Source organism: Gopherus flavomarginatus, chromosome 10, assembly GCF_025201925.1.
Source record: "Gopherus flavomarginatus isolate rGopFla2 chromosome 10, rGopFla2.mat.asm, whole genome shotgun sequence".
Classification (NCBI taxonomy): Eukaryota; Metazoa; Chordata; order Testudines; family Testudinidae; genus Gopherus; species Gopherus flavomarginatus.
In genome coordinates, this window is record NC_066626.1 from 43316882 (window position 1) to 43340015 (window position 23134).

A 23134-nucleotide genomic window follows, 5' to 3' on the forward strand; every position below is an offset into this window, starting at 1 on the left:
ATTTTTAGAAACCATAAAGGAGGAATTGACTCTGAGAGTCATTCCCAGTTTTGCCTTTGCGCCCCCGGCTGACCTCAGCCAGGGGCACCCATGATAGCAGCAGACAGTACAGAACGACAGATAACCGTCATCTTACTGCCAATTTACAATAGCAGCAGATGGTACAGAACAACTGATAACTATCTCTGCTATCATGCAAAAGCAAACGAATGCTGTTGTGTAGCGCTGCAGTAACGCCTCTGTTAGCGGCATCCAATACACATATGGTGACAGTAAAAAAAAAAAGCTGAACAGACTCCATGGTTGCCGTGCTATGGTGTCTGCCAGGGCAATCCAGGGAAAAACGGCACGAAATGATTGTCTGCCATTGTTTTCCCAGAGGAAGGAATGAGTGACGACATTTACCCAGAACCACCTGCGACAATGATTTTTGCCCCATCAGGCACTGGGATCTCAACCCAGAATTCCAAGGGGCGGGGGAGACTGCGGGAACTATGGGATAGCTACAGAATAGCTACCCACAGTGCAACGCTCCGGAAATCGACGCTAGCCTTGGACCATGGAAGCACACCGCTGAATTAATGTGCTTAGTGTGGCTGCGTGCACTCGACTTTATACGATCTGTTTTACAAAACCAGTTTATGTAAAATCGGAATAATCCCGCAGTGTAGACATACCCACAGAGAGCAGAACACTGTGTAGCTCTCTCACTCTGCAGCTGGCCGCAGGGTGCTTTGGGAAGGGTTTGCAAAGCCCCATGGAGCAGGTACAGTGTCACATGATGCAGGTTTCTCAATCTCATCCTTCCAGGGGCATCCTAGTAGATTGTCAGCCCCCTTTTCAGCTGAAGTGTGTAGGGGGAGGGACAGGAGAGTGGTGTGTCTGGGGCAGGGGAGGCAGCAGGCTGCCCAACCTATCCAGAGGCAGGAGGAGTGGATACCTCCCACATCAACCACCAGCTCTGCTCGGCACAGCAGTCTCTCCCAAAGCAGCCCGCTCTGCCCGCCTGTGGTTCTGTGATTCCCTCTGAGTTCTTGCACAGCCTCCTCAGCTGCCTGGAGCAGCATCCTAAGCAGTTCTGTGAACTCTCCATGCTGAGGAATGTCAAAGCAGCACAGCAGATCCTCACACACTCCCTGCAGCAGCAGCAGTCTGCCTGCCGCTGTGTTCCTAGTGCAGGGCAGAACAGGACCATTCCACGCTAATGATTTGCTCTTTGTCCCCCAAAGGGAGCAGCAGGCTCAGCTGTCGGATACTTGGAGCTTTGTAAGGGGAGGGGCGCATGCCAGCAGAGATCAAAACAGTGAGCAAAGTGGTCATGGCCGGCATTGTGGGATACTGGTGGAAGCCAGTTCTGTCGACAAAACAAAACAAACAGTGGTGTCTACACTGACATTTCATTGCTTTAACTTTGCTGCAAAAAGCTTTATGCCTCTCATTGAGGTGGTTTTCTTTTGCTGCCAAAAATAGTTCTGTAGTGTGTACACCTCCCGTTTTGTCGGCAAAAGGCAGCTTTTGCCAACAAAACTTTGTCGTGTAGACAAGACTGAACACTCTGCTCTGAGAGATTTTGTATAAAGGTTTGTGTTAGTTTCATTTCTAAGCATGTCTTTTTATAATGGTCAAAGGTGATTAATTTCTCTGTACTTGTAATACAAGTGTTCATTTACACATATCACAGGGACACATGATGGGGACATTTTTTCATATAGAGCATTAAGAGCTTGATTCTGGTCTCACTTACACTGGTTTTATACCAGTGTAGCTTCATTGACCTCAGTGGGGTTATGCCGGTTTTCAGTGTTGCAATTGAGAGCAGAAACAGGCCCTAGGTGTACAAGCCAACATTTACTGAATCTTCTGCAACAAAACACACAGTGTGTCCAAGAACTCTCAGTGTACTGAATGGAGTCTTAAAGAGAGAATCATGTTACAAAAAGAGACTTGTTTTACCTTTTCACAAACTCTTCAAAGAGGATGCGGTGAGAATAACCTTGTTGACGTATCTTGACAGTTTCTAGAATTCCTGTGTACCGCAGCTGTACTAGAACTCTTTCTTGGGAAAATTTCAATGCCTCTCGATCATCATTTGGTTTAATGCAGCGGACAAAGTGAGGTTGTCCAACCACCATTTTGGATAAAAGATCCATCAGAGAATACTAGCAATGAAAGCAAAAAAACCATACAATTGACAAGAGACCCCAGTACAATTATTTTAAAGAAGCAATAAATATCCATAACTATATGTACATGCCTGAAGATATCACATGGAAAGGCTGGGAAATTATTTGTTTTTCTAAGAAAATGTTTTGATTAATTTTTTTTCAATTTTCATTCAAGTTTTTCTTTGACTTTTTTCATTTTTACCTAAGCGTCAAACATCCAAAAACCAATCCCAACACTACCCAGAGTTTTCAGATGCCACAAACAAAGAAAAACTAAATTATTTTAGCAATTATTGGAAACTGAAATTTTTTAGTTGTTTGAAGAACACACTAAAAACGTTGATGAAATTGATTTTTGGTGCAAATTTCCATTTAGACATTTTCTGTTGAAAAATTCAGTTTTTACAAACTTCTGACGAATTCTAACATCCATCATCGTTGGCCAAGCAATATAACAAAGAACATACCAAATTTTATTAGGATGAAAAATATATTTAAGTAATTAAAATATCTGCTACTCATGGGTACTTCTATAACATGGGTACTGTTATAATCTGGCTGAGTATCCCATTGTTTGGTCACCAATCTGTCGCAAGTGGATCCAATCACTGAATCCCATGCTAATCCAAGCCAGCTTGATCTGTACAGAGTCTAGTCACCGTTTCTAGTTCTGGGTCTACAAAGCACATTCCCAGGATCAAACCTCTTGTTTGACAACTTTCTTTAGGATTTCGGTCCTGCACTCAGCTGATCTAGACCTCAAAATCAGTGTCTCAGACCTCCTGAACCCCACCCCCCCAAGTATGCTTCCCCAGAGTTCCATCTAGGCCAGGGGTGGGCAAACCTTTTGGCCCGAGGGCCACATCTGAGTATGGAAATTGTATGGCGGGCCATGAATGCTCATGAAATTGAGGCTTGGGGTGAGGGTGAGGGCTCTGGCTGGGGGTGTGGGCTCTGTGGTGGGGCTGGGCATGAGAGGTTGGAGATGCAGGAGGGTGCTCTGGGCTGGGACCAAGCAGTTTGGAAGGCAGGAGGGGGATCAGGGCTGGGGAAGGGGATGGAGTATGTGGGGGGGGTCAGGGGTGCAGATTCTGGGCAGCGCTTACCTCAAGCAGCTCCCAGCAGCAGCGGCATGCCACAGTTCCTTGCCAATGGGAGCTGTGGTGGTGGTGCTTGAGTCAGGGGCAGCATGCAGAGCAGCCTGGCCATGCCTCCATGTAGGAGCCAGAGAGGGGACATACTGCAGCTTGTGGGAGCCACGCAGAGCAAGACAAGCCCTCGACACTGCTCCCCAGCTGGAGCACCGGAGTAGGGAAAGCCCCTGACCCTGCTCCCCAGCAGGAGCTCGAGGGCCAGATTAAAATGTCTGAAGAGCCGGATGCAGCCCCTGGACTGTAGTTTGCCCACTCCTGATCTAGGCTGTTGCCAGGCTGGGCTTTTCAACCAATTCAGGGACAATATAGCAGGCCAGCAAGGAACACAGGCTTAGCAAAGGAACTTCTTAACCACAGAAACTTTACCCTTAAAACATCTGAGAGTTACAGATGTTTGAAGACAGAAGTCCTGAGGTGCATCCTCCCCTGACCCGATCCCACCCCTTCTGTGAGTATGAGGCCTGTCAGTGGTGCAGGTTAGGCATTCACTCCTGCTCTCATCCTGCAAGTCTTTCCTACATATGATGAGGGTCAGCCCTCCCCCACACAGAGCAACATCTTGCTCTTAAATAGAGGGCTTGTCTACATCACAAAGTTGCAGCGCTGGTGAGGGGGTTACAGCGCTGCAACTTAGGAGGTGTACACATCTGCAGGGCATCACCAGCGCTGCAACTCCCTGTTTGCAGCGCTGGCCGTACTCCCGTTTTGTCTCGGGTGTAGAGGATCCAGCGCTGGTGATCCAGCGCTGGTAATCAAGTATAGACACTTACCAGCGCTTTTCTTGACCTCGGTGGAATAAGCAGGTATCCCAGCATACCTGAGGATACCTCTCTGGTAATCAAGCAGGTCTCCTTCCCCGCGGTTTGCTCCGGTGTTCTCCGAATCCCCCCCCAAGCGGGTCTCCTTCCCCGCGGTTTGCAGGGGGGTTCGGGGAACGCGAGAGCAAACCGTGGGGAAGGAGACCTGCTTGCACGGGGGTTCGGGGAACGCGAGAGCAAACCGTGGGGAAGGAGACCTGCTTGCGGGGAGGGGGTTCGGGGAACGCGAGAGCAAACCGCGGGAAAGGAGATCTGCTTGCAGGGGGGTTCGGGGAACACTGGAGCAAGCCGGGGAAGGAGACCTGCTTCCCCGCGGTTTGCTCTCGCGTTCCCCGAACCCCCCTTGAAGCCGCCCAACAGCGCTGCAGTGTGGCCACATCTAACACCACTTGCAGCGCTGGTTGCTGTAAGTGTGGCCACTCTGCAGCACTGGCCCTATACAGCTGTACTAATACAGCTGTAACAACCAGCGCTGCAAAATTGTAGATGTAGACATACCCTCTGTTTCTATGTCATGTGCTGACAGCTTAAGCCCTTGCCCACCGTGCTTGCCCTGCCCCCGCCTTCACTGCCCCCACATCCTCAAGTCTCCGTATAGAAAAAATATTGGTTAAAGGTGTGGGGCAACAGTTGAGAGATGATCAAAGTTGAATGGCCCCAGTTTGCAGTCTTGATGGATTCTCAGTGATAGTTCTTCCTTCCTGGGCAGGGCAGCTGTCTGTAAAGCATTATGTTAGGCTGCTCTCAGGCAAGTTGAGCCACAGTTCAATACATAATACAAAATGGAGTTCACCACCCAGTGTCATGTAATTTCGGGAGTTTCAAACCACAGAAGCAGTGCTTTTGGAAAGGGCTATTTCATACCAATATTTCATACCGATTCCAATACTGATGCGCCATCTTGGCCCTCATTCACAAGGCACTTGATCATCTATCTAATTTTAACTGAGAGTTCCAGGGACTGCAATAAATATAGTCCCAGCAGCTACTCACATGTTTAAAATTACACTCACATAAAATACCTTGCCAAATCAGGCCCCAATAAAGAAAATCTTTAGAGAGTTTGACATGCTCAGACTTACATACCTCAGGATACATAGACAAGGTCTGAACCTATTATTGTGCTTGAAGTAAAAGTAACTAATAGTCTGGAGGTAAATCAATTATAATTATTTCTTTACTATGAAGCTTAATCCAAACTATACAATCAAGAGCTGACAGAATACTGGAAAACATTTTTGGTTTTCAAAAATACCATATGCAACTTAATAAGATTCCTGCCTCCTCATTAGTCATTATATGAAAAAATTCCTGTGAATGGATGTTATTCAGAGGTGAAAGTAAACCGGTCCAGTCCGGTATGGTGTACCGGTAAGAGATAGTACCTAGCCGACTGTACCAGAAGGGGGCAGCTTCCCCAGGCCAGCAATTTAAAAAGGCCCTGGTCCTTTAAATCACTGCCAGAGCCCCAGGGTAGGGGTGGCAGCCAGGAGCCCCAGGGCCCTGGTGGCAATTTAAAGGGCATGAGGCTCCCAGCCCTTTAAATCACCACCAGAGCCCCTCTGCTGGAACCCTGGGGTAGTGGCAGCAGCCAGACCCCCTGGCCCTTTAAATCATTGCCAGAGCCCTGGAGCTCCTGGCCACTGCCAATACCGATACCATTGGGCTTTAGTGGTGATTTAAAGGGCCCAGGGCTCCCAGCCACTGCTACTGCAGCCGGCGCCCTGGGCTTTTTAAATCACTGCTGGAGACCCAGGGTAGTGGCAGCAATTTAAAGGGCTCAAGGATTTAAAGGCCCCGCTCCTTCTGCCTGAAGCTCCTCCCCTTCTGATTGAGGGTCCCACCCCCCTTTTTTCAGAACCCTGGTCCTGCATACCAGTAAGTCCCTTAAGTTACTTTCACCCCGATGTTACTTAATTAATGTTGAAGAAACAACTGCCCTGTATGCAAATACCTATATTTACATGCGAACAAGTGTATCTGTGAATGAACAGTATTGGCATTTGGCTGTGAGCAAGGTGACAGTTAATTATGTTCCTGCTTTAAAGTTGTAGTCAGCCATTCAGGGAGCAGAAACAATAACATATTATTTAGATAAACAATTACTCGTTCTAACAGTGAATAGTTGAATTGAACAGTTTCCAAACAACCCATAGGAAACAGTTTTTCCAAATCATCCAGCAAACAGTTTTGAACAACAAAGACTTCACTGAAATTAGGATCAGTTTGCAAAATATTTGTGAACACTATAAAGAGCAAAATCCTTGGGTACTGCCAGAATCCAAGATAGCATAAAGCTTCCACTAGAACTGCCCTGATCCTGGTGCTGTGCTATACACTTCTTCCACTATATGCTGTGTTTCAGTAGCTTGGGAGCTGCTCTAGGCTACGTTGGCCTACAATGACCACATGAAACCAGAAAAATAACCCAGGATCAGCATATCTTAGGAGTGTTCTGACCTGACTCCCTTTTAATAACCACCCCACCATTTCTGTACCAATTTGATTGTGATAAATTCACCTGCACAGCCTATGTTAACTCAGTCACAGAATTATTACAGACAGATTGACTACCTCTATCTTCTATAATGGTGCTTGCAAAAATGGATTGACTTTACTTATTTATTAACAGACATATGGCCAGTATTTTTAAAAAGTAGATCACTTGCACAAGCAAAGATGAAAGGACAATTGGGTATTTGCAGTTATAATATTTGTATGCACAAATACAACTGCACACTCAGTTTTGTGTGCTCAAACGGGCCTTAATTCTTGGGCCACAGTGTTTTAGAGAGAGAATATTCAACTGCAGCTTGTTATGAAATCATAGACTGCAAGTCACTGTCTAGGCCCTAGATCCTAGTACCAGTAGATTTTTGGCCAGTTCTGAGAAGCACCATGGTCAAGTGACAAGAAAGAGCAAGAAAAAGAATCAGAGTTCTATAAGTCTAGGGAGGCATCATAGTGGACGCAGGATACTCTCTTATCCACCACTCTCACTTAGCCGCACAAATGCTAGATTAATCATCCATTCATGTAATCAAAATGCATTTTGTAAAGTTTACATTTTATACCCTAAAATAAGAAGCCACGGTTTGCCTCTTCATGTTGGTTGTTTCCTCTGGATGTCGCATCATCTCCATTGTGTCAATCTGGAAATATAAACTCAGACATCAGTGCTGTTCTACAGACCTTCTTAGATCCCATATCTGAGAGCAAAGTACAATATTTATCAAGGTCATTCTTTAGTGTATATATACACGTTATCAATAGTTCATTAGAGACCTATATTTACACAGGGCCAGTTCCCTAAGAGGTGCTGAACACTCAATTCTTACTGACTTCAGCAGGAATTGTGGGTGCTCTGCAGCTCTCAGGACTTGGCCTGCAGAATTTCAGTCTTGTTAATCAATTTGTCAGCACTGTCCTTCACAACAGAGAAGAGCCCAGACAATAATCTTTTATCCCCATCCCTCTTTGAGCCTTGTCCGCTTTGATGCAACGGAACTTGGATCTGATTCACCATGGTTTGGATTTGGGTTTTGCAAACCCAAATCTTCTGATCTGAACCACTCAAATATTAATAATTCAGGTAAAATGGAACCCAGAGCCACACAACTCCTTGTTTGGGTTGTACAAAACTAAAATCTGATACATGCAGCATTGCAGAAACAAAACCTGGTGTCTTCTGCCCTTCTTTGTCCTGATAGAATATAAAACAGTGACCATCTGAAGCATGTGCAAGCTACTTATTCTCCACAGGGTATGATTGGCACATCTCAAGTGAGCATTACACTACAGTATAAAAACAAAGTACCAAATTACTAAAGTAGTGAGTAGAAAGCAGAGAAAACACTGGGAATCCATTCAGCAAATTTACTAAGAATTTGTGGATCTCTTATGTCTCCAAGAATTACTTAAAGTTGGTTTAAAAACTTTTTTTTTTAAATAACCAAACACTAATGATGTTGAACATCTTGAAAGAAGGAAAGAAAGATTAGTACAATAGGTTCTTTGGTTCCAAGCTATGTATTGAAGCATTTTATTATTTTTTATTACTGTTTTATTATTTTTACCCCTTATTGTTATAGTTCCTCCAAGATTTCCACTCATATACTCACTCCTGAGAGTGCAATGTGGGCTGAAGTGTCATCCTTTAAAAACAAAGGTCCTTTCTTCCCAAATCTGCTATCTATACAGATATTAAAGATCTCCTAGCACTTAGTGAAACATATGGTATAAGCTCAGTGTACCAGTCAGCATTACTTCTTTCACTAAATTTTTTCTTATTTTTCAAAGTTGTTTATGAGGTATAACAGACCACATCACAGCTGCTATGTTTGCCTTTGTATTACCAATATCCAATTTGTTACCTTGTAATATGCTTTGAGACAGCTCATGTCTGAAAGGTTCTACATAAAAAATCCACATAGGTATCACTCTTCTCTTCTATAAACTAAAATGCCAAGATTAGAATTTCAGCAAAATATAGTTTAACAACCTGTTTTTCCCTAACTACAGCCAAGGACTCATGCCTGTAAGTAGAACTACAGGGTATAAATAGCAATGACCAGGCAATTAGAATATTAGAACATAAGAACGGCTGTACCGGGTCAGACCAAAGGTCCATCTACCCAGTATCCTGTCTACTGACAGTGGTCAATGGCAGGTGCCCCAGAGGGAGTGGACTTAACAGGCAATGATCAAGTGATCTCTCTCCTGCCATCCACCTCCATCCTCTGACAAACAGAGGCTAGGGACACCATTCCTTACCCTTCCTGGCTAACAGCCATTAATGGACTTAACCAACATGAACTTATCCAGTTCTCTTTTAAATGCTGTTATAGTCCTACCCCTTCAAAACCTCCTCAGGTAAGGAGTTCCACAAGTTGACTGTGCCCTGTGTGAAGAAGAACTTCCTTGTATTTGTTTTGTCTCAACCCCCTTTCCTAAGCAACAAACTGTATATCTATATCTTCCTGCCAGAACAAGGACTCCCTCCAATCCTGTTAATCCAGACTTTTACTAAATCATTACAGATTGCTAAACATGTCTTACAGAGTCAGGGTCTCAGTTTTGGATTCTCTGCATGGTAACATAGCTCTTGGTCCATGGAGCAGTCACTAAAATACATTTGCCTTGAAAACTGATTTTAAAAAGAGTTCCCTCTCCAAACCATTGGGAGGGAAAAAAAATGGGAGGAAAAAAATCTGCCTGTCTTTAACACTTCCTGTAAATAAAATGAAATGTTGATGAACGTCAGGAAGTAAACTGTAAAACAGCTGCCCTGTTTTTGTAATGCACAGAAAAATTACCACTGTCAGTTAATTAAATAGTATGTCGGAGATAACGAGGGCACAGATCACCGAAGTATTTGCCTACCCAGTGTTGGGATTGCTATTACAATAAACGCTTTGTTATCTGACATGTTGGGGAAATGGGAGGTTCCAGTTAGTCAAAAATTCTGGTTAACTAAGAGTTATACTGACCAATGGAGGGAAGGAGTTTGGGTGCAGGAGGGGGCTCAGGACTGGGGCACGGGAGTGGGTGCAGGGCACAGGCTCTGGGAAGTAGTTTGGGTGCCCAAGTAGGCTTGGGACAGGAGATTGGGGAGCAGAAGGGGTTTGGGGGTGCCAGATCTGGGGGATGCTCACCTCGGATGGCTCCTAGCAAGGAGTGACTGCCTAGAAGCAGCAGGGATATGTCGCCCCTTGCTGAGAGCCACCCAAGGTGAGTGCTGCCCAGATCTGGACTCTTTGCAATTCTACTGAAGATTCGTATTGGGAGATATCAGAAAAGCTGGTTTCTAGAGCGTTCTGGTTGGTAAAGTGCCGGATAACACTGTTTTTACTGTAATTACCCTCTGTGACTGTTCAGATGCCCAGCAATTCTATAAAAAGAACAGGAGTACTTGTGGCACCTCAGAGACTAAGTACTCCTGTTCTTTTTGCAGATATAGACTAACATGGGTGCTACTCTGAAACCAGCAATTCTATGTCTCACCCAGCTGAATCGCCATTGCTCAAAATACCACCTTCTTGGCATTTCAGCATAGAACACAAAGTTAATTTTAGAGGGTAGATATGGATAGTAAGTATATTGTTCCTCGCACGTCTCAATTATACTGTTGATACAGCTGTTCTTATGAAAATCCAACCAGAATTTGTGAATGAAAATAACCAGGGTTACCAATCACAGGCAGATTGTGTTGCTCTATTACAGCTCAACAAAATTACACAAAACAACCAACATGGCTTGCATGGAGCATTAACAACATTTTAGTGCTAACTTGCTCCGTGGCAGTTTACCATCTGCTCTGAACAGGTGGCATTTGTATAAACTATGAATATTTGAACCAAATAATGCTGATGTCAGCACAGGGGCTACACTTACTGGACTCTGTTTCACAGATCATTTCCAAAGCTTAAGACCACTCTTTTTAACTCTAAAAATAGTTGCAGAAAGATTATTGGTCTCAGTAAAGTAACTGTGTGTCTTACCTTGAGGAGATATTTAGGAGACTGCATGCAAAATATAAAGGAAATGAAGCCCTAAGTAGTATTAGAGCAAGACAACAGACTTTATATTGGGAAAGAAATCAAAAGAAAAGATTGGCTTTAGGATACAGATGGCACAAAGGCAACTAGATTCCATTAACGGGGACAATATGGTTTTGTAATCTGTGATGCTCTCCCTTGCTCAAAGTTGTGTGTGCATCTTATACCAATAGAGAAAAAGAGCTCTGTGAAGTATGGTATTTATTTTTAAGTTGCTAAAGGAAAGACCCTGTAACACAGCACAGGAAAAATGCTTCATCAGCACAGACAACATCAAACGTTTCGGGAGGTCAAGTGATGATGTAAATATCAATGTTCTGATCAGAGCAGCATGGATGTCCATTGGAGGGACAGGGATGAGTTTCAAAACTATTTTGGCCAGGCAACTATTGTGAGCATTCCTATCTGAACCACAGAATTAGGTCACATAGGAGACAGGACCACAGTATTGAGCTCTGGCTGTTTAGGCAAAGGGGATAGGAAAAAGTTGCTACTATAATTAGTGTTACCGCTCAGAGGTGTAAGGATGCAGTGTCTCTCTCAATAGTGATGTACCATAAAGGTCAGTACAACAAACAGGCTTTTGTTCCTAGTCATTTTTATGTCTAAAGAATCCATCTTGAATGCCCAACCGAGTGTGCTGAGTCCAAAGGTGCTACTATAAGCAGGTAGACAGACACATTGGGCCAGATTCTCATTTACACTAAGCCTTCTTTATACTGCTCTGGCCATGTAAAAGCACCTTAAAGTTACATTTACACCCACTGAAGGGCACTTTACACTCTGACTGTAAATAATTATCAGGCCCAAGGTCTGCAATGCCTGAGGAAAGGGCAGGTGTGAAGTTTACTTAAAGCCTTGCCTATATGGGAACATTATTTTAGTATAAACTAAAGTGTGAATTTAAGCCAGCATAGTCATCCCATTGTTCAGACACCCTTATTACAGTATAAGGGTATGTCTACACTACGGGATTATTCCGATTTTACATAAACCGGTTTTGTAAAACAGATTGTATAAAGTCGAATGCACGTGGCCACACTAAGCACATTAATTCGGTGGTGTGCGTCCATGTACTGAGGCTAGCGTCGATTTCTGGAGCGCTGCACTGTGGGTAGCTATCCCGTAGCTATCCCATAGTTCCTGCAGTCTCTCCCGCCCACTGGAATTCTGAGTTGAGATCCCAATGCTAAAACAGTGTCGCTGGTGATTCTGATTAAATGTTACCACTCAATCCTTCTTCCGTGAAAGCAACGGTAGACAATCATTTCGCGCTCTTTTTCCTTGGATTGCCCTGACAGACGCCATAGCATGGCAACCATGGAGCCCGTTTTGCCTTGTTGCTGTCACCATATGTGTACTGGATGCTGCCGACAGATGCGGTTCTGCAGTGCTACACGGCAGCATTCATTTGCCTTTGCAAGGTAGCAGAGACGGTTACCATCCCTATTGCACTGTCTGCCATTGTAAATTGGTGATGAGATGACGGTTATCAGCCGTTTTGTATCCTCTGCTGCTGTCATGGGTGCTCCTGGCTGGCTTCGATGAGGTCGACCAGGGGCGCATGGACAAAAATGGGAATGACTCTCCAGGTCATTCCCTGCTTTATGTTTTGTCTAAAAATAGAGTCAGTCCTGCCTAGAATATGGGGCAAGTCTACTAGAGAACCAGAGATCCCACAGAAAAAAGGGATAAGTTTATCCCATGATAAGCTGCATGCCATTCTAGGGGGTGCCCCTGCAACAACCCCACCCGTTGCTTCATTCCTTCCCCAACCCTCCTGGGCTACCATGGCAGTGTCCCCTCATTTGTGTGATGAAGTAATAAAGAATGCAGGAATAAGAAACATTGACTTTTTAGTGAGATAAAATGAGGGGAAGGAAGCCTCCAACTGCTATGATAGTCCAGGCAGGACATTAAAGGGTGAGAGGGAAGAGGAGCGCAGTCTCCCGCCTCTATGATAGTCCAGGCAGTACAGAATCTTTTCTTTAGACATGAAAGGGGGGGGCTGATAGAGCTCAGCCTCCAGTTGCTATGATAAGGACGGTTACCAGCCGTTCTTTACCATCTGCCGGGAATGACAGGGACTCATTCCCTTTTTTACCCAGGCGCCCCCGGCCGACCTCACCGAGGCTAGCCAGGAGTACTCATGGGCTGATGATGACGATGGATAGCAGTCATAATGTACCATCTGCCACCAGGAAGGGGATGCTGGTGTTCACCACTGCAGCACTCTGTCTACCAGCAGCATGCAGTAGACATAGGGTGACATTGAAAAAAGGCGAGAAAATTTTTTTTCCCTTTTCTTTCGGGGGGGAGGAGGGGTGTAAATTGATGACATATACCCTGAAACACCCGGGAAAATGTTTTTGACCCTTCAGGCATTGGGAACTCAGCCAAGAATGCAAATGCTTTTCGGAGACTGCGGGGACTGTGGGATAGCTGGAGTCCTCAGTACCCGCTCCATCCCTCCATGAACGTCCATTTGATTCTTTGGCTTTCCCTTATGCTTGTCACACAGCAGGGTGCTCTGGGCTCTGTATCATAGCCTGGAGATTTTTTCAAATGCTTTGGCATTTCGTCTTCAGTAATGGAGCTCTGATAAAACAGATTTGTCTCCCCATACATCGATCAGATCCAGTATCTCCCATAAGGTCCATGCTGGAGCTCTTTTTGGATTTGGGACTGCATGGCCACCTGTGCTGATCAGAGCTCCACGCTGGGCAAATGGGAAATGAAATTCAAAAGTTCGCGGGGTTTTTCCTGTCTACCTGGCCAGCGCATCTGAGTTCAGATTGCTTTCCAGAGCGGTCACAGTGGTGCACTGTGGGATACTGCCTGGAGGCCAATACCGTCAATTTGCGGCCACACTAACCCTAATCCGACATGGCAATACTGATTTCAGCGCTACTCCCCTCGTCGGGGAGGAGTACAGAAATCAGTTTAAAGAGCCCTTTATATCAATATAAAGGGCTTCGTTGTGTGGACGGGTGCAGGGTTAAATCGGTTTAACACTGCTAAATTTGGTTTAAATGCATAGTGTAGACCAGGCCTAAGAGTGGTCTTTTTCCAGTTAACTTACGTCACTTGGGAAGTTAAACTGAAAAAATCCTCTTACACTGAAATAAGACTGTCCACAAGGCTGCTGCTGGTTGGGGGATGGCAGTAAAACAATATCATAATAACTGGTAAAACTTTCTCATGTAGACAAGGCCCTAATGTTGTACACTAAACAGAGTATTCACCCAAACAGAAGAAAACAAAAACAAAACCAGCACTCATTAGCTGGAACTGTAAATCCATTTCTCTAATAGTTGCATGGACTAAGACCTGGCTCTAAATATTTCAATCACATGGGCCAGCATCCCTTTCTGCACGTCTCTTGGGGTTTTTTTGGTTTTTTTTTTTTGGGGGGGGGGATAAGAATTTGGATATAAATAGTTTAAATATTATTTAGTTTAATGGAATGCTTTTACTAAAGCTGCCAAGACAGAGTTGCTCTGATCCACCCAGGCTGAATCAGTAAAATGTATGCAGAAATGACTAACGGTGGTTGAAGATGAAACTAGAAAGACAATATGGGTGTAAGTGCTATCTTGCAAGGAAATTTGATAGGGTATTGTCTTCCTTTCAGCACTAAATGAGTTTATACCAGTGAGAGAATAAATCTCTGAAATCTGAGTCTGTATTTGCAGGTATAGTGAAGTGTACAAGCTCCAGGATGATATATGAATGGCCATAAAAGGCCCAGAGGAAAAAAATCAAAACAAAACAAGCCTGGAAGCTTATTTTAATATAGCTATTTTTACTGCTATTTATTAATAATATGCACTGTAGGCATAGACATAAAACACAAGCAAAAAAACCTAACCAATAATATACTTGGCCAGCAGAGCGCTAGAATATACAGAGAAGGACCAAGAGTAACTTCTTGAATTCTTAATACTATCAAACTGATGCATAAGGGTTCTCTCCCTTATTGCCTGAGCTTGGTGCAACAAATGTTATTAATGGTCAGAAAATTATCGCACCCTTTTACAATCTTGCCACAGTATTTACTTGATGAAATCTAGCAGCAACTAATTCCATAGCTCCACTATGTTCCATTAAGAAGCATATCCTTTCAGTGCTTCCTAGGGTCACCAGATGTTCTGATTTTATAGGGACTGTCCTGATATTGAGGTTTTGTCTCATATAAGTGCCTATTACCCCAGTGGTGAGATGGAGCCGGTTTGCAAGAACCGGTTGTTAAATTTAGAAGCCAGTTGCTAAAGGGGTGGGCTGGCTTCCCCAGGGGGCAATTTAAAGGGCCTGGGGCTCCCAGCAGGGGCTGGAGCCCCAGGCCCTTTAAATTGCCACCTGAGCCCCACTGCTGGAGCCCTGGGTTAGGGCTGCGGGGCTCTGGGGGCTATTTAAAAAGTCCGGGGCTCCCACTGCTTCTACTGCCCCAGTCCTTTAAATAGCCCCCGGAGCCCCAGGCTGCTGCTGCTACCCCAGTGGGGGAGTGGGGGGAGGAGAAACTTGCGAGTTCTGAGGGGGCAGGATGTGGGTTGGGGTTGGATGGGTGGTGGTGGTGGTGAGACAGGCACGTGGGGCTTGTACTGTACTCATCACGCAGTTCCCTACCGGGTCTTCGGTGGCGGGCGGGGGGGGGGGGGTCGTCTTCACTCAATCTGAGTGAAGGACCTGCCGCCGAAAACCCAGAGGGAGTGAAGACCTGCCCCCCGCCGCTAAAGTGCTACCATGGACCCACTGGTTCTTAGGATTTTGGGAGCTCATCACTGTATTACCCCCCACCCCGTCCTGATTTTTCTCACTTGCTGTCTGGTCACTATAGTGGTTCCACATTGACTGTCCATCTCTTTCAAATGTTTTTGCCTTAAAGGCAGGATAAAGCAGAGGAATGGGTCAGTTTTCTATTCTGCCCTTCATAAAGTTGAATATTCCAACCAAATTCCAACCAATTAAATCTCCTTTTCAGGCTACACACTCCAAGGGTGAAATCCTGGCCCCACCGAAGTCCATGGATGTTTTGACATTGGCTTCAATGGAGCCAATATTTCATTCCTAGTCTTTTCAATCTGTTGTCATATATAAATTCCACCATTTCTCTAACCATATCTGTTAGTGTTTGCTGAACTCTTTAATGGGCTGGTGACCAAAACTGGATACAGTAATCCAGATCAAGGTGCATATTTTCTGAAATAGGGCCAGAATCTCAGCTGATATAAATCCGCCCCGTTGTGGATTTACAGCAGCTAAATATCTTGTCTATAGTTCCACAATAATATTTGCTGACTTAAATTTCTTCCTTTTTTGCAAATACCTCCAGGCAATATAATATTACTAACCTTGATGCGCCCAGCACTAAGCTGTGGAGGCAAAGACCTAGATGCTGCTGTCACTCTGGCTCTTGCCTGTGCCAAGTTACCTGTTAAAAGAGATGGAAACACAAATTGAAAGAACAGTTGCTGTTTCGCTGACAGAAGGGAAAATCTGAAAGGTGAGAAGGCAGTCTAAGCAGCAGCACTAAGAATGTTATCACACTTCTTCTGCTGAACCCAGATAATCACAGATCCTCCACATCACTGAGCATTCAGCAATGGTAGGGGTAACAAAAGAGAGGTACCAGGGTGTAGTGTTGATTTAAGAGGAAAAAAGTCGGTGATAAGGAGGCATGTCTTTGGCTGCAGCGTATTGAGTTGATGAAAGCAGCAGCACAAAGGCATAACAGCTCAATTGCTAGTAATTAATTTATCAGTGAATCATTCAAAGTTTTGAGAGAAAAAGAGCAGAAATAAAGCTATTTTGTAAGAAATCACATGGACCCCTGATGTGCATAGATGGCATCTAAAATCACAAACTAATTAAAGAGATGATAAAACAATCTCCTTTTTTTTGAGCTTTGGACACACAGGCCTGCTTAATCTTGAATGCTATTGTCTTTTGGGATTTTTAGAGATTGACTGGACTCCTTGGTCAAAACCACATTGTTTTGCTATAGAGTCAATTGAATGACACATTTATATTTTTTAAAAGTACAGTATGAATCACTCGAAACATTTCAGCTTTATTTGCAGAATAACAAAATAACTTTTCAAAATAAAGATTCAGAGAAGAGAGAGGAAGTGATGTGGACTGTGCATACATATGCAAGACATACCATATATTTTAAAGTTTTAGCAAGTCTAGCACAAGATGTCCAAATGTTTTCTCTGGCTATATCTTCAGAGGCTAAACTGTGATTAATAGCATTGAAAGAACCCTTTGAAGCAGGATTGGTGACATCAAAGTCCTAATCCATGGGTGGCAGGATTTTTATAATGAGTGGGAAGCATTTTAACACATTTCAAAGGATTTACAACATGAATAAACAATAGACCTCTGCAGATGTACCACACACCTCTCAGAAACACAGAACATAAATAAGTTTCCATTTTAATTTAAATGTAAATAAAGTGTTAACACTTCTCTCAGATGGTAAGTGCCTTGTTTGCATCATTCCAGTGTTTGGCTATTTGCTTTACAGAAGACTTGTAACTTCAAACATTCTTCAGGGTTTTGCTAAATTATACATTATATAACTGGTAAGGAAGTAACATGAAATATACAAAAAGAAAAGAATATTTATTTAATAGTACTTATCCCACAGAGGAATTGCAAGAGTACATTACCCACATTAAACTGAAAATAACTTTTGACAGCCTATGGTCTCACTTCCCTTCTAACAAGGAAACTGACAACCTTCTGAAAACAATCTGGAGGCTGACACTCAAAATTTGGAGATTACATGTTCAGGAGCAATTCAAACACTTTGGACATTTATTCATTCTCAATGTCTTTTTGTGTTAAGGTCCTGGCATAGAAGACTGTGACACAATACCGTGTTAGGGTCCTCCAGTCCAAACAGAATGTGTGGCTATTTCTCAGGCCATATCATATCACAGGACACAAAATGTGTCAATGTTTTCAGAACTTGTTTTGGAATGTAACTTTTTAGATGCTAACAAATGTGAGCCTGTTTTGAAAATCTGCTACAAATCTAAGGACAAAATGTGGACATTTTTCTCCTAATGGTAACAAAGGAGCTCAAGATGAGCTAATAGCTGGCCATTCTCACATTAAAACATTTCCTCTTATTGAAATGCACTTTTGATTAAAAATGACTGGGGATGCTGGACGGAGAGGGAAAGACGGTTACTCACCTTTGTAACTGTTGTTCTTCGAGATGTGTTGCTCATATCCATTCCAGTTAGGTGTGCGCGCACCGCGTGCACATTCGTCGGAAGATTTTTACCCTAGCAACACTCGGTGGGTCGGCTAGGCGCCCCCTGGAGTGGCGCCACTATGGCGCCGGATATATACCCCTGCCGACCCAGCCACCCTTCAGTTCCTTCTTGCCGGCTACTCCGACAGTGGAGAAAGGAGGGTGGGTTTGGAATGGATATGAGCAACACATCTTGAAGAACAACAGTTACAAAGGTGAGTAACCGTCTTTTCTTCTTTGAGTGCTTGCTCATATCCATTCCAGTTAGCTGATTCCCAAGCCTTACGTAGGCGGTGGGGTTGGAGTGAAATGTGGCAGAATGAAAACTGCTGAGCCAGAGGCTACAGCATCTCTTGACTGTTGAACCACAGCATAATGCGAAGCAAAGGTATGGACCAAGGACCATGGAGCTGTGCGACAGATCTCGTGGGTAGGTACACGAGCCAGCAAGGCGGCAAATGAAGCCTGAGCCCTGGTAGAATGCACGGTGATGTGGCTTGGGGAAATATGAGCCAAATCATAACAAGTGCGGATGCACGCCATCACCCAAGATGAGATCCTCTGAGAGGAAACAGGTAGGCCTATCCTTCGGTCTGCTCCCGCGACAGAGAGTTGGAGTGTTTTACGAAATGGTTCTGTCTGCGCAATATAAATGCGAGCGCTCTACAGACGTCCAGGGAGTGCAATTGTTGCGCCCATTGCGTTGAGTGTGGGTAACATGAAAGGCTGAAACCACCTTAGGGAGAAAAGCCAGGTGTGGTCATAACTGCACCTTGTCTTTGTGAAACATAGTGTACGGCGGAACCACCGTAAGAGCCCTGAGCTCGGAGACTCTCCTGGCTGATGTAACGGCTACGAGGAAAGCTGTCTTCCAAGACAAGCATAGCAGCGAGCAGGTCGCTAACAGCTCGAATGGGGGAGACATAAGTCTGGTTAAAACTAGGTTGAGGTACCAGGTTGGGGCTGGGCGGCGTACTTGAGGGTGTAAGCGCTCCAAGCCCTTGAGGGACCTCGAACCCATAGAGTGTGAGAACACGGAATGACCACCTTAGCCTGGGTGGAAGGTAGAGATGGCTGCCAAGTGAACCCTCAGCGATGACACCGCTAAGTCCTGCTGTTGAAGGCCAGAGGTAGGCCAAATAGAGGGGATCGAGACCTCAGTAGGAGTAAGATCAAGCGTTTCGCACCTGTAGGAGAAACGCTTCCACTCGGCCAGGTACGTTGACCAGGTGGAAGGCTTCCTGCCACCCCGGTTTAGTCACGCAGCAGCCACACCGTGAGGTGAAGAGACTGCAGGTCCGGGTGACGAAGCCTGCTGTGGCCCTGAGTTATGAGGTCTGGGTGGAGTGGCAGGGTAATTGGGTTGGTTATTGACAGGTCGAGCAAAGTGGTGTATCAGTGCTGCCTGGACCACGCTGGAGTGATCATGATGATGCGCGCTCTGCCCCTGCGGAGTTTGAGCACGACCTAATGAACCAGGGTGAACAGTGGGAAGGCATAAAGGAGTTGGCCCTTCCACGGCATCAGGAATGCGTCCGAGATCGATCCCGAGGAGAGACCTTGGAAGGAGCAGAACATTTGGCATTTCCTGCTCTTGCGGTAAGTGAACATGTCTATGTGGGGAAAAGTCTCCACTTCTGGAAAACAGAATGCGTCACATCGGGGCAGAGCGACCACTCGTGAGACAGGAAAGACCTGCTGAGTCAAAGCACCAAGGCGTTCCGAACACCTGGGAGAAAGGAAACTACCAGATTCATCGAGTGGGCCATGCAAAAGTCCCAGAGATGGATGGCCTCCTGACAAAAGGGGGAGGACCATGTCCCTCTCTGGTTGTTTATGTAGCACATGGCCGTTGTGTTGGGGCGGATGGAACGGCATCCCTGCCCACACCAGGGAGGGAGTTAGCCACCATTCTAGGGAGCCTAGGGTGCTCGAGGGAACGGTGACTATCATGACCATTGGGTCCCTGTCCAAGGTGAGCAGACTTGGAGAGGACGGAGGCGGAGCTTGGCGTGTTTGGTTACAAACTTGCAGGCAGCCATGGACCCAGGAGACCGAGACAAGTGTGAACCGAGGTCGTTGGGAAAGTCTGCAGACCTCGGATGATTGTTGCCATCGCCTGAAACTGCAGGCCTTTCCGTCCCTGGCCACACCACCGTACTCTGTGCCTAGCCAGAGACAGGACTTTGGCAGACGGCACGGCTGAGATGGTCGCAGACAAACGTCAGGACCCCTAGAGGGCCAAGGTCAAGGTCCCTCACAATCACCACCGGGACCAAAGACGAACCTTCCAAGGTGCGCCCGAGGGCGGTGTACCAGTCACAGGCCAGGATCCCACTCCTACTTTCTCCTGGCGTGGCCCCAGTTAACTTCAGAGCGCTGGGTCCTGCGCACGGTGGAGCATGGGTATGACCTCCAATTTGTTCCAACCCTGTCCCACTTCAGGGACCCCTCTCACGAGCAATTCCTCTTACAAGAGGTGCAGACGCCGATGGACGAAAGGGGCAAGGGGTTTTACTCCCGTTATGCCCTAGTCCCCCACTCGAACGGAGGTCTCAGACCTTCCTAGACCTGCGAGGACTCAACCAGTTTATGATAAGGTTGAAGTTCCGCATGGTATCCCTGGGAACCATTATCCCGTCCTTGGATCCTGGAGACTGGTATGCCACCCTCGATATGAAGGACGCGTACTTTCACATCGCCATCTTCCCTCCGCACAGGAGATACCTCCGCTTTCTAGCCAACTGTCAGTACTTCTGGTTTACGGTCCTGCTGTTTGGCCTTTCTGCAGCCCCACGGGTATTGTCCAAGTGTATGGCCGTAGTCGCCGTCTACCTTCGCCAATGTAGGATATGCGTTTTTCCATATCTGGAAGATTGGCTTATCTGAGGAGACTCCGAGATACAAATCACTCAGCCTCATGTCACGGACCTATTCACACATCTAGGCCTGATGATTACTATAGAGCAATTCACTGTGGTTCCCACGCAGAGGTTGGACTTCCTAGGGGCTATCCTGGTCTCCAACCTAGCCGGAGCCTGCTTACCACAGCCGCTGTCCTTGCCGCGAAGAGGCCTTTACCATCAAATGGCAAGTCCTGAATGGCATACTGCAGCTCTGGCCGGAGGTTTGAAACCTGAAGCCATGAGATGCGCCTCATGGCAACACCCGAGGCCAGAGTCCTGGCTGCTGAGTCTGCTGCGTCCAACGAGGCCTGGAGGGACGCTCTGGGCACCTTTTTCCCTTCCTCCAAGAGGGCAGTGAACTCTTGGCAGGATTTTTGAGGGAGAAACTCCATAAACTAAACTACCGCCACCCAGGTGTTATAATTATAGCGGCTAAGCAAGGCTTGTTGCTTTGCCACCCAGAGCTGTAAGGCCTCTGCAGAGTACACCTGGCAGCCGAGTAGGTACATTCGCCTAGCCTCCTTCGATTTCGGGGCTGGCGCCTGCTGGCCATGCCATTCTCTCTCCTTAACGGACTGAACGACTAGTGAGCAGAGAGGAAGACGGACAGACAAGTAGTCGTACCCCTGAGAGGGCACCATACCGGGTCCTCTGCCTCCGGGACCTCCTCTACCTGGAGGTCCATATGGCGTGGTACCCTCCTTAGGAGGTCCTGATGGGCTCTCAGGTTGTTGGTGGGCACATCAGAATCGCAGTCCTGAGCATAAGATCTGCCCGGGTGGGATGACACGGATGCGTGTCTGGATGGCCATGGAGGTGCTAAAAAAGCATGGGCAGAGTCTCTGACTCTATCAGACCTTGCCCAACTCGGCACCAGGGACCGGTACCAGGAGGTGTACCGGTACCTGGAATGAGATCCAGACCTGCAACCAGAGTGGTGCCGGGAGGTCGACCGAGATCTCAAGGCTTGAGGTCGGGAGAGACTACGGGAGTCACAGTACCTGTAGCGGTGCCAGGAGTTGGAACGGTGCCGATAACAGCGGGTCAGCGAACGGGATACTGACTGGTGCGGCGAGTGCGACCGGTACCGAGGAGGAGAACAGCACTGGGACTGCAAGTGGTGTCGGTTGTGCCGACGGGACCTGGAGCGTCTGCGGGACTGTGATCATGAACGGTGCCGCTCTGCTGTGCTGACAGAGGATGGTCATATCAAGGGAGGCTTGCCAAGAGACTGTATTACTCACATCGGCGGTGCTGGGGTCAGGCAGCATCGACTCTGTCATGGCAATGAGATCCCTCGCCGCTGGGAATGTCTCCGGCGTGGAGGGAACAGTAGGCTCAACCACAGTGCATACTGGGGAGCTGCCAGGCACCGGATTCGACGGCCCTCGTGGGACCAGGATCGACGGTACCGACGTCGTCAGAGCCTCGGCAGGTGTTGGTGCCGGGCGATCTGACTTAGACAAGCTCTCTGGCTGCAGTGCAGTTGGCACGGAAGCAGCAGGAGCAGGGAGCTCAACCACAGCGCGCGCCGGGGAGCCATCAGGCACTGGATTCGACGGCCCTCGTGGGACTGGGATCGACGGTGCCGAAGTCGTTGGTGCCTCTGCAGGCATCGGTGCCGGGTGATCCGACTTAGACGAGCTCTCTGGCTGCGGTGCAGGTGGCATGGAAGCAGCAGGAGCAGGGAGCTCAGCCACGGCGCGTGCCGGGGAGCCGTCAGGCACCAGCAGGAGTCATAGGCTTTCTCGACCTCGGAGAGAGGGAGCGGTGCCGAGTCGACTTCAGTGCCGGCGATGGCCAGTGCCGAAAGGTCTTGGCAGTACCGGTGGGGCCAGTGCCGAGGAGGCGCTTCTGCCCGCCGCTTGATCATCACTCGGTGCCAAAGGCAGAGGGGTAAGTGGAAGTCCCACTCCTTTTTGTTCTCAGCTTAAAAGCCTTGCAAATCGGGCACTTAGCTGTCAAGTGTGATTCCCCAAGGCACTTCAAACAGGAGTCGTGCGGATCTCCCGTTGGCATCGGCTTCTGGCAGGCCGAGCCCGTTTTAAAACCCGGTGAGCCGGGCATGGGCTCCAGCACCGGGTGCGGGGAAGGGACTATTTCCTAAACCCCGCTAACTATTACTAAACTAACTATGTTAGTAAAGAAAAAAACGTATAACTATACAAATATATATATAAAAGGATTATAACTACATAACTATATACACGAGAACTACGAGTAGCTAGGGAAGTGGAGGTCAGCTAAGCCTCGCTCCACTGTTCCAA

At 46.6% G+C, this 23134-nt stretch overlaps 1 protein-coding gene across 1 annotated transcript in view; it reads right to left on the bottom strand.

The window, feature by feature from the left end:
• MYO3B (myosin IIIB) overlaps positions 1-23134 on the bottom strand; it is a 390911-nt gene that overhangs the window by 145562 nt on the left and 222215 nt on the right. The window contains exons 24-26 of the mRNA XM_050916262.1: positions 16046-16125; positions 7212-7289; positions 1954-2159 (exon numbers count right to left, since the gene is read on the bottom strand). Of these exons, the coding sequence (XP_050772219.1) occupies positions 1954-2159; positions 7212-7289; positions 16046-16125 (364 nt within the window). The remainder of the gene's footprint in view (positions 1-1953; positions 2160-7211; positions 7290-16045; positions 16126-23134) is intronic.